We start from the raw sequence: 12,734 nt of genomic DNA on the forward strand, positions 1-12,734 counted from the left end.
GTTGGCAGAGGGCCCTGTAAGGTTTACCAGCACCTGTCTCCAGTCCTCAGAGATCTGCAAGATGAAGTGTAGACTCCCTGGTCCCTCATGGCCAATTATTATGATCTCTCGAGACTGTAGGAGTTGCCTCTGCACCAGAAATCGAGCCCGTCTGAACCATAAGAGAACCCACTTCAGACTTCAGTCAACCTGAAGTCAATAAAAATGTGTGTTCATCTAAAGGTGTCGACGAGAAGCACTACTGGTGCTGAACTATCCAACAGTATTGCTTTGCGATGAGATTCAGAGCCCTATTTAGCAAGGACAAAGGCACATTTTCTGAAAGGAATAATATTATTTAGATTAAGAAGTTATTTTTTGAATATGGATGCACCTGCCAACAGAGTGAAATCTTATCTGCTGTTTTGATCATCATGACAAACTCCACTGATGAAAGTAAGACAGCAAAGCAGTTTCAGCAGTTCCATCTTTCAAAGCTGAATGATTTACCATGTATCATATAGGCTGTGTGAATAGGGTATCTGTTGTTGGTCTAATTAATCTCACAGTAAATCATGGAATTGTGCCAACTGCTATTGCTCACAGTAAGGCTTTCCATCCCTGTGCTGATTTGCTTCTTGCTTAGCAGATGAGACTATTTATATTCACATCCCTATACTGTTCAAATTGTTTTATTCCTTTCCTAAATTGTGCTTTTGCTTAATCTTTTAAGTAATCCCATTAGGCAGCCAAATGCAATTTGGGCTATTCTCAGGAACGTACTGTACTTGTAAATAGCTTTTTTTTTTTCATCTGTTTGTTCCAGAATTAGTGTTTTTGTATCGCTCCATCTTGAAATGCTTATAATATTTATCTGCAGAATAATGGTTCTGCACTTAGTCATGGGGTTGATATACACCCAGCCATTGAGGATATCTGTTTTTAATTAAAATATTTGCCATTTTATTATCTAGGGAAGAAATCCTTTTTTCTTGGAGCCGTCAATTATTGTCACAATCACAGATGGGAGCAAGCTGACCAGTAGCAGTGGAATTCAGGATGAGGTAAGCGGTCTCTTCTGAGAAGCATGGTTAACAGTGTTCCCTGTGCCTGGGCACTGTCAATGTTTCAGTTTAGGAGTTTCATTAAATTACCTTGCCAAGTTTATAACAACATGAAGTTGAGGTGTTGGGCAGTTTGGTTACTGGAAATCATTGGATTATGATGTGTAAAGACATACACTTGGTGTAGTCTTTGCTAAAAAGATAATGAATATCTTTTTGAAAAATAGCCCAAAAAACAACAGACAACACATTTATCAGAATGACCTCTGAGAACTCCATCTACTGCAGAAGCACAACGTAATGGCTGAACAGTTACAGTATAGTAGAAATGTTTCTGTGCCTTCTGACAGCCGCAGCCAGCATCATCAAAAACTATCGCCAACCACATGTCAGCAAGGAGACATTCTGTAAGTGAACCATAATGTTTTTTTGTTGTTAATTTGTCGAACAATGTTAAATGTGTTCTGTAGGTATATTTATAGTTCTAACGACATATTTTATGTAATGTTGAACTACAGAATCATAAATGCAAAAAACGTGAGAACTATGATAAAATTCATAACCTACAAAACGGTCAATCAGAATAAAAAGTAAAATCTCCCTGTGCTCTTTAGTTCTTCCAGGGTCCTTACGGTTTTTGAATTGTCAAAGGAAGAGGTCATTGAGCGCCAGCCTTCTCCTGTGTTTGTCGTTCCCCTAAGGGAGCCCAGTTTTTTCTGAGCAGTTGTTAGTGCTTGTTTGTGAGCAGATGTTGCCAGCTTGCTTCCCAGTTAATGCCCTCTAATAAATAGAGGGTGCCAGAGGTTGTTGTTCTACTCTGCTGGTTCCATCTGCACCTTGACAGCTTGTTCCAACACAGCAAAGATGACCAGAGTAGAAGAGGTGTTTGTTATGAGATTTACAAGACAGTAGTTTGTCACTAATTTATAAACTGTTGAAAAGAAAACTGATTCCAGCCTGGCGCTTAGCAGTATAATGATGGCCAGCCTGGTCTGGTGTTAATCCAGGCCAGAAAGCAGTCCACTGTTTCATTCAGTAATATACAAGTCAGAGCTGGGTACTGTTATTTAGCCGATTAGTTAACCCACAGAGCTGGATGCTTCCAAGGGATGTCTACACAGCTCTCTGGCTTCCTCGCGACGGAGACCTATTCCCAGTATATGATGCACAAAAAAAAAAAACTATCGGTATATACCTTTTACTTAAAGGTACAGTAACCAATTAGTAAAAGATAATTGCAGTGGCCTGAATAAATTTAAGGGAGTGACTGGAGGGTTAAAACATGTCCTGCAAGGTAGGAAAAATCTGACTTTCATTATTGTGGCAATCTGTGCCCCTCCAGTTTAATTTCAGTTTATTTATTTTATTTATATAGCTCTTTAAATGTTGGTTAAAACAAAACAGAAGTATGCAGTGTCAAGATGTAGTAAAAATTACAAAGTAACAATAATATCAATAAACAATAACAATTGAAGAAAAGGAATAAGTGATAAACATGTTTTTTTTTTTTTTAAATAAACACATACAATAGTTTATCTTTTATTTAAGTCAAAGTTAAAAAGGCTAATCTGTAAAAATGCAGTCTTTTAATCTTTATGTAAATATTGACTGAAGCAGCATCTCTAATGGGAAAAGGGGCATTGAGTTCCATAATCTGGGGGCATAAAAACTAAATGCACTTTCTCCTCTCCTTTTCAGTTTTACCTTTGGGAGGCACAAAAGGCTAGTGTTAGCTGGCCTTAAAGTATGTAAAGTTTTGTTTATTGGGACAGAATCTCTCTAGGGTAATCCAGTGCCAAGACAGTTAGCGCTGTATATGTAAATCGTCATTTTAAAATCAATCCTAAAACACAATGGAAGCCAGTTTGTTCTCGTGAGAACCCTCGCAGCTGCATTCTGAACAAGCTGCAAATGTGATAAGGCATCAGGCTTGACTGAAAGCCCAACAAATAGTTTTCGTGATAGTTAGCTTAAACTAAACAAGTATGAATTAACTTCTCAGCATCAGACAAAGAAAAGATCTAATTTTATCCATATATCGTAGAAGATAAAAAGACACTTTTGTAACTTTATGAATGTCCCCCAAAACTCAAATCAGAATCTATAACTCTCAAATCCTAATTTTATATTGGAGAATTTGCAGGCGCTAGTTGTTGCTGAGAACCTAACAGCAAAACGTCTGTCTTTTCTGAGTTAAATTCCTAGAAAATGAGACCTTCAACTTTTGATAATCGGTAAGAGACGCCACTCAGGCTGAAATGGCAGTGGTGTCACCAAAGTTTCACAAACATATAAAGTAATTGCAGATAATCCTGATTCAGACTCCCATATAGAAACAATGTACTGTCTGTTCATTAGATACATCTTAAACCAGTTTAGAACAGCGCCAGTTAGGCCAATCCAAAATGGATGTAGAGTCCATCAGGAAGTCATTCACCACTCTGACAAGAGCATTCTCTGTACTTTGAGCAGATCCAAACTTTTCAACGACATTGCCTACGATCTAGAAATCTGAGGTGTTTGACTAATGCATTTAAGAACCTTAGCTAAGAATGGAAAGTTTTAGAAATAAATTCTAAAGATGTTTTAGTTGAACCTTGACCAAAGCAGTTTTGAAGACAGCTGCAACTATTCCAGTTGACAGAGATCTATTTATTATATCAAGCACATCATTACATAAATAACTAAATACATCTTCAAGGAATTCAGTTAGTATTGCATCCAAGAAACAGATGTAAGATTTAATCTGCATCACTAATTTATTCTAACCATCCAGAGGAATTCGATCCCAAGTAGTACTCCTTTTATTATGAAAATAGTTGCATTTTTCACACTTGGTGGGTGAGGCTTCAGTCGAAGGAGGGGCAGCAGATGGTGGCTGTACTAATGTATCAATTGAAAAAAGCACAAGTTATTTTTATTAACATCAATGAAAAATAGCAACATCTGGCTTTCCTCAGAGTTTTATTGTACTTTTTAATAGATACTGTTTCCAGATATCGGTGAATTTAGCAGCCCTCCCTCTACTTTATAAATTGCAACATTACGTTTTCATTTGGTCTAGGACACTGTATGGCTTGCTTAAGAGACTGTTCAAGTTTTAACTCGGGCCACAATATCAAAAGTACTTGTATCTGTCACCATAGTCCTCAGTAGACATGTGTAGTGCTATTTTGGAAAACCTTGTTGCAGTTGAAAAAATGTATTGCATGAGTTTAAATACTATACACCACGCTCTTATTGGGTAAATGCAATATACCCTCAAAGAATGCAAAAATGATCAGAAACAGTAAGATTTACTGTAGACTAATTATGAACAGTTGAACCTTGATAAATGACTAAATCTTAAGGTATGACCTTGATTGAATGGGTCCTGTAACATGCTAAATGTAATTAAGATAATCTAGAAGCATTTGTATGGAAGTGGTGGTAGTCAGTTTAATTCTGAGGTAAAAGACTAAAGGTTGTCTGCTTGACTGGATTTCTTATAGTTTTATGATGGATGGTGTTTTTGGAGTTACGGAGGTTAGTGTGCGTGTGGTTTTAAGAGAGTTATTCACAAATGTATTGGCTCTGATGTAAGGCATAGAGCTTTGTGAGGGGAGGGTTTGGCATCTGAATGATAAATCATGGCAGCATAGTCGAAGCATTCCATAATCCCTCTTGTTTAAAATCGGTCTTAACAACAATAAAACATGATGTCACTCTCCATAAGGTCTGCTGATTTGTTCTATTTGTAGTGAGGGAGGTAGGCTTCCTGTCATGTTGATCTTGAGGCACAAATACATTATTAGCATGTAGGTATTCAGCTGGTACAATATACAAATAAATGTCTTAATCCTTCCTTTCCCTCTGATCGATTAAAAGCACAAAATGAGTAGTCAGTATAGTCTTGTACATTATCATCTTTTGGTGGATTTATTTATTCTTATCTAGACTGACATACGATAGGTTTCATTTGGTTATATAGGTTTGGAATACGAGTTCCTTTTTATAACAGGAAGGTGAATAAAACAAAAGCAGTTTTGGAAATAACTCCCACTGCTTTGCAGTTTGATCCCTTCCTGATTTTGCTAGGAGTAATGACACACCTGAGCTTGTCATCTGTTCACTGTGGCTAATCAAGCTTCTATTAAAACCTGGAATGGGTAAAACTGATATGCACTAAGTCTTATTTCCATCCCTGAAAAGAAATGCATCTCTGAATGTACAGACAACACATCCCAAATATCGTTTAGGTTTAGCCTAGTTTTAAATGTTGAACTGCACCTCCGCCACCACGTGTTAATTTAATCAACCAGGGTGGAAAATGATCGTAAATCTTTCTTGAAAATAATCTGGCCTGTGACAAGTCGGGTGAATCTGCTGGTCATAGTGGAGTGTAACGTCATATTGTACAAGCCTGTCCATGCACTCTGGGCTGTAGGTTTGGTATGAGTCCAAGAGCTTGTTTACTGTGTGTTGAGTTTTCAAAACCACACACAGGAGTAGAAGCTACTGTTGCAAAACTGCACATATAAATGCGATCTCATGAACTCCTCATATGCAGGTCACTCGTTGGAAGGTGCAGTGTTTATCTGTGCACAGTTACTTTCAATATAAATGTTGCCGGTGAGCCAGTGAATTCTACTGTAGTATGAAGTGTGTGTTGTGGGAGGATTCCAGTTTTGGTTTCAGTGTTAATTGCTACAGAGACAAAGGAGGAATAGGGCTTCTTGGACTAATTCTGTTGCACATACCTGCCCTCATTTTTGAAAAAGATATTTAGTTTCTCGTTTAAAGTGTTTGTCTTAAGAAAAGTCGTAATACTTAGGGTGTTTTTATGTTTTTAAAGGTGGAAACAGTAAAACACACACTCCCCATGTATCCAGTGAAAAATGTAATCAACCTGCCGGCGGCTTCTTATCCCCCTCTGTGGATGAAGTCCCCGCAAAGGGGATATAGTGCAGGCTGTCGCACATGTGTCACACTTCACATGTTTCCACTTAATTATCACAGAAATTGATATTCACAACAATTTCCAACTTTGTGTAGCAAGAGAAACAGGGGCGCTTGGTGTTTGTTTGTATGTCGTTTTGTAGCGATGAGGTGCACTTGTGGAAATCGGAATACAAAACAATTTGGTGATATAACAGCGGTTCTGGAAAGATTTAATAAACCAATCGGTGACCCTCGGGGGACACACTCGCGATGAGAAGTCGCTTTTTTACCAAATAGTACTGTATCCCTTGTGAACGAATCGCTACTGGTGCCTAGAAGGTTTCTTTTTAAGCGCCGTTTCTGTTCCTTTAGCCGGAGCATTTACAATAGGAAAAATCAGTTTCACCAGAAGGGTGTTCCCTTAGGAGGTGTTCCTATACGCGGAGCCTACTGTATAATGTTATAGTCATCAACTTTGACTTTATGTGGAATTTTGAATTTGCAGCCTGGTGGGGATTAAATTTACTGGAGTTTTATTTTTAATAAACTTTAACCAGCTCCTGCATTGTGCACCACTTTGTGTGCTTTTCTTGTTTGTCAGTTGGTGTGTTTTGTTCTGTGATCTTGTTTGCTGTTTTTGTTTTTTTGTTGCAATTTTGGTGGAATACACTAAATAAAATTAATAATTAAATCGTCTCTCCCTACAAGGTGGATTCAAAACTGGTTACATTCTTGACAAAGCCACTATTGTGGCTGTAGCCCTGGAACATTTAGTCATATCTGTGAAAATTGGCTAATATCTGAAAAATATCTAACCCCCTCCCCCTCCCCACTGAAACCCCCTTATCTAACTTTAAGGTCAAAGATTGTCCTTGTTTTAGTGCACCTTTTCATGGCAAGCCATCCCAAAGCTGTACAAAACAAGCACACAATTAAACTAATGTCAATCATTAATTGGAACAATTCAATACTAAATTCAAATATAAAATGTCTTCCATAAACGTCCATAAAAAGTTGTGGTCTGTTAAACTTTTATATTCAGTAAAAAAAAACAAAATGGGGTCTATTTGATCTAAATTGTGGCAGACCTAAACAAAGCTATCGTTTAAAAGAAGGGGACTTTGAGAAAACCAACATCTCTAATGGTGTTAGTGAGTTTCCGAAGTGTATTTTTGTCTTTTTTAAAATGACAGGTTTGGACGTACAGTAATTTAATATTTAAATAGTGGCTGGATCAACCACTGTTTGTAGATCAACTAATAGAGACCCCAGTGTGTGTAATTCTGTTCATGTCCTTGGTGAATGTGGTAGCGTAGGCACCCATAGGTAGCTGTGTATGTCGCACCTTATAAACGTAATGCTGCACAATAAAGAAAGATTTATTATAAAGGGCAATTTTCCTTAAATGTTTGGATAAAACAAATATAACTAAGCATCTAATTTGCATTCATTTTCAGCTCCATTTACCCCTCAGCACCCCTTTACCTGGAAGTGAACTGACCAAGGAACCTTTCCGCTGGGATCAGCGCCTGTTTGCTCTCGTCTTAAGGATCCCCGGCAACATGGCTGTTGAGCCAGAGCAAATGATGGGTGTTCCTCAGGACGATTCTGCCATTACTCCAATGTGTGAGGTCACGGGAGGTAAGAAACAGTTTTAACTGTTTTACCTAAACCAGATTCTGTTCATGTTCAATTAAAGTACTTTTGCAAAGCAGTAAAAAGTTCTTCGTCAGCCAACTTGGAATGGCCTGCCCAGTCCTTGAGATACAAAAACGGAAGACTATTTAATGTACTGGAGGCCCAGTTTGCATGAGGCTGTTCACTAAAATTCAAAACAAATTCTGCCAAGCACATAGTGAATTCAGTACACTGGTACACCATATCAAATTTATATTACCTGAACAAGTGGCCTAATAATTAAGTTTTTATATATATATCTTTTTCAGGGGAGCATGTGTTTGAATCAAAACATTGGAGGTATTTCTAGGTTTTTGATGGCATGACAACAACTTGTTTATTCAAATCCATGATTTATTTTTACTTAATTTAATGGTGTTCTACATAACTTTTACTTCTATCTTTTTACATATGTATTATAATCAACATTTGTTTAGTGAATAACAGTTCAGTCAAGGTACACTACAGTATATAATGTAATGTGTCATGTTGTAAGATCGTGAAGTGAAATGAAATGATTTGTTACAGAAAGAGACAACCTACACATGACTTACTATAACTCACAAACGAAGGTTCTACTCGTTCTAAGGTTCTACACTTTTGCATATAGAGATTTAAAAGTAAAAACAAAAAGATGAGGTGTACAGGAATTTTGACATACTTCCCTGCGATTGGATGATTTCTCAAAAGCGATTTATAATATCCAGTGCTTTAATATGTACACACTGAAGTCATCAGCAGCAATCTACAGTTCAGAAATACAATATATAGAACAGAGTACAGTTTATATGGAGGGGGTATAGAAGTAGATTTGCATATTTGCTTTGTAAAGCCATAATAAGACAAATCTGCAGTTAAATCCAAAATCATTTGTTTGGGTTGTAGCGGTCGACGTGAAGAGGTGGAACATTCTGGATCTCAAACGCATAATTACATTGTCGGCTGTTTTAAATTAATAATTGTACCTTTTTGTGTAACACTGTTTCTGAAATTCAAGAAGATATCTGAATGAGGCAGAGAAGGCAGCCACTCCTAAAGATCATTCATACATAAGACACTTCTAATGCATAGGGATTGAGTCGAGTCACAAAACCTGGGAGAACAGCAGATTTGACAAGATACTGAGTTCTACGAGAAACATTTCTTGCCTCCTGAGCTCCAGTCAGACACTGTGACCTACAGAGCAGATACTAAAACCCAGCAGACTTATCTATAGCGTTTAAACTATTTGCATGTACTGATTTTTTAATTAAAAAGTGAACTGAAAGATTCCCAGCACAATAAAAGGAGGTGGGAGCAGTAATAAAGCCAATATTAGTTTATCAGCATTCCTTCATGGGATACTTTTACTTTGTACATTGAATTGTAAAGCGTGTGAGATGAAATATTCATTCCCACCAGTGACTGATTGGTGTAGATAATCGCCCAAATCCCAGGACTGTTGTATTTAGATGATATGAAAATGGTGTCCTTGCTTTTCTGCAGGTCGTTCGTACAGCGTCTGTTCACAGAGGATGCTCAATCAGTGTCTGGAGTCGCTGGTGCAAAAAATCCAGAGCGGTGTGGTAATAAACTTTGAGAAAACAGGACCAGTCCCGCCACCTATAGAAGGTAATTGAAAACAGTTCTGTGGGTTTATGCTGACATCTCCAGAGCCAATTTTACTGACAGACGCAGTCCACACTCTCACAAAGAACCAGTTAAGACCCCACGGCAGAAAGTTAATAAAACATTTTATATCCTGAAGCCATGTAAAATTAAATTTATTCATTTCATCTTAACTCTTCTACAGACCATTTTTTGGAGAAGGCAGACTGAGCCTGTCTGTGAAGGAGGTTTTAGCAAGTGGTTTCTCCTCAAGGTTAAAGTCTCTGAGCCTGCACTTTTTCTTTTTTGTATATGTTTATCATTAGCTTTATTTTAATTGACTGAAGGCATTTGCCCAATTCATTTATTTGACTGGGGAGTGTTTTAAATTTGATCCCATCTTAACCTGCATTTTTTTTTTTATCACAAAACAAACTTGGTTTTACAAATCTACAGCCAAATGAAGGATAATTCAAGGTCTCCTTAAGTACAAGGTTATGTAAGATCGAACTGAGTAAATGCTTTAAAATATGTGACTTTCTTACAGTGCTACCTCATATTTCATTCTTACTGATTTATTGTCTTACACTTGCGTAACCTTGAGATTAAAATAAATGTAAACTATTTAGAAGAAATGGCAAAGTTTTACTTGTTTTTAGTTTTGAAGAAACTTGTATTTCATTGTACCTTTTTGTGTTTGACTTGTTTGTCACAGATGGACCACCCGACGCATCCAAACCTGTACCCCAGGTTTGGCACAGCTGTCACAAACTCATCTATGTCCGACCCAATCCCAAAACAGGGGTTCCTATTGGCCACTGGCCAATCCCGGAGGCATTCTGGCCTGATCAGAACTCGCCAACACTTGTAGGTGTCTATGTAAGAATCATATTCTCCAGAATGATGTGTGCATTTATTGATTCATACATTCATTGTTTTCTGTTGCGCTAAAATCATAAATTACATCACAACCATTTCTGATTATGGTCAGGTTTTCTCTTTCCATTAACCTTTTCAGCCCTTCAAGGAATGGACCAATATGTGTAGGCTTGTTGTATTTTTGTGTCTCTAGGCTGCAATTTTGCAGTGTAAACAGTTTGTGGACAGGAGATTTTAACCTTCAGAAACTTTTCTTTAGCAGTTCTACTGTGTAAGATTTTACGTTTTTATAATGGAACAAGTTTTTATAAAAGGTAACATCTTTCAACCTTATCTAGTTACAACCAACATGAGAAAACTGTTCATCAGTAAGGTAGTGTTTTTCCCATAGTTCCTCTTACAAAAAAAATGGTCAAAGTGTTAAAGCAGTACTCTTAGCACTGCATGCAGCCCAGTAAAAAAAAGTGTTTGCTTTTGTAGTGTTGTGATCTTTCAGAGTTCACATAAGAATATATCTTGACAATATTAGTTGCTGTTGTGTGTTGCCAAAGAGGGAAGTATAAATAATACCTGCATTTTAAAGCATTGTCCTGATAGATATTCGCAAAGTTGTTTTCAAAAGGTAGAGTTTCATGGTTCCGAAATATTTAATTTTGGGATGGAACAGGTGCTCCTAATCCCAGATGTATATTGGTTTCTTAAAGTACGAAGTTTGCCCGAAGGTAATTGACAATCAGGTTTGGTACTTCCCAGAATGATACCTACACGGCTTCATTACCTGCTGGTGCAGTGGCTTAATGGGAGCGGTGCATTACTTGACGCTAGCCTGTGTTAACACAATGAAGAGAGCTCTCCGCTGGTAGTGAGATTGCAGTTGGCACATTGGAGTGTTGGTGCAATAGAAGTAAACAGTAATGACTTTGCAGCTTTGCCACCTATTCTGTAGTTCCCATAGCTGCTAAGGAACCCATTTTTGGCAGACCTCTCACCCAGCTGTACTTATAACTTTTTTCAGAATTGCTTAGACTTTTTTATTTTATATAGCATTTGCCAATGTTGCAGTTTATTTTCCTTTTTGGAGTGTTCATTAACCAATAATTCCCAACCCAGAAGGAACTAGCTTGGATTAAGGTACTCTTGTGTGTGTTGGTGGTGTTTTTGTTTTTTGTTTTGTTTTTTTAATTTGGCAGTACTGATTGATTGGCACTTTGATGAAACCAGTCTGGTAATTCTTCCTGAAGAGATTATATTAGCATTTCAGAAATGCTAGCAAAACCAAAGTCTGTAACAAGTTATGCAGCATTCAATGCCATTGCTTTTGTTAATGATATTTTAAAACCCTAGGGTATTCAATACTGTATTTCTGCATTTTCAGTGCTCTTCAGCTAGGGCCAGAAAATACATAAACCTATATATAACTAACACCATTGCAGGAATTTAAGTATCCAATTATTTTGCCTGTGCTCAGGTTACAGAGGTTTTATTTTTCTTTCTTCAGCCATCCCGTACTGCCCATCCTCAGGTCCGCTTTTCCTGTATCGACTCGGAGCCCATGGTAATAGACAAGCTTCCCTTCGATAAATACGAGCTTGAACCATCGCCTCTTACGCAGTACATCCTGGAGAGGAAATCGCCTCATACATGTTGGCAGGTAGTTGAAGCACCACATTTCTTGTATTACACAAACTAGTACATCGTGTACTACTCTTTACAAACTGTTCTTTTTAATGTGAGAATGCAGAAATAGGTATAAGACACACTTTGCCAAATTACACAAGGGGGAGGCTGCCATGCTACCTCAAAGATAACTCTCACATCTGATGTGCAAAAGGAAATTAGATGTGCATTGATATGTGTGAATCCTTATCAACAGACTGCCTAACGTTTGCATTTGTGATCTCTAGGCTTATGTCCATATTTGCAAATATCTACAAAACACAATACGAAACAACCAAGTTGCATGTAGGGGCCTCCTGCGTTTTATGAGGCTTTAACATCAATGCTTTGTATTCTTTATCGGAAAAACAGATATGTGCAGATGGTTTTCTATAGTCTAAACTCTAATTCTGCTGGCTATTTTACCACTGTGGTTTGTTGATTTAATATTTTAAACACTAACTGTGAAGGGGAGACGGGCCCATACTAGAGCATGTCTGAGTATTATTGTGGTTATAGTGAGATCTCCTGCTATTTTTAGATTAGTCAAATGTGCCTTGAAAGCATACTGCACTTGTTAACATCTGTCTTAGTGGATTACTACACTTCTCTGGACTGGGGGACCATTTACACTCCTCTGAGAACATGTGTTGCCAGGGTTGGTTAACTAGTTGTAGTTGCGATTTTGCTTCAGGCAGTTTTAAGTGACATTGTCTCTGATTTGTACATATTGTGAACTGTTGTTGAAATGTTGTATTTGTCAAATTCTTTGTCTCTGAACAATTTTGATGTATGTTTCAAAACTGGTTTGTGCACTGGATATGACAAATGTACATGTGTTTTTTTTTTTTTTTTTTTTTTAAATGTGTTTTGCACTTGCAGCTATCTACACACACACACATGTATGTACACATCTAGCTTTAAAAATAAATAAATAAAACACTGATTTGTAATAACTTAAGGTACATTTTA

At 37.4% G+C, this 12,734-nt stretch overlaps 1 protein-coding gene across 8 annotated transcripts in view; it reads left to right on the forward strand.

Annotated features, from left to right (window-relative positions):
• Positions 1-12,734, forward strand: part of LOC121327827 (integrator complex subunit 6-like) — a 29,750-nt gene that overhangs the window by 7,541 nt on the left and 9,475 nt on the right. For 6 of the 8 annotated variants that reach the window (XM_041272060.1, XM_041272053.1, XM_041272054.1 and 3 more), the window contains exons 4-8: positions 954-1,043; positions 7,421-7,604; positions 9,126-9,251; positions 9,943-10,106; positions 11,605-11,757. In XM_041272060.1, coding sequence (XP_041127994.1) covers positions 954-1,043; positions 7,421-7,604; positions 9,126-9,251; positions 9,943-10,106; positions 11,605-11,757 — 717 coding nt within the window. The remainder of the gene's footprint in view (positions 1-953; positions 1,044-7,420; positions 7,605-9,125; positions 9,252-9,942; positions 10,107-11,604; positions 11,758-12,734) is intronic. The other 2 variants (XM_041272055.1, XM_041272057.1) reach the window with 2 other exon arrangements.

The sequence above is a fragment of the Polyodon spathula genome, chromosome 15 (assembly GCF_017654505.1).
Source record: "Polyodon spathula isolate WHYD16114869_AA chromosome 15, ASM1765450v1, whole genome shotgun sequence".
Lineage (NCBI taxonomy): Eukaryota > Metazoa > Chordata > Actinopteri > Acipenseriformes > Polyodontidae > Polyodon > Polyodon spathula.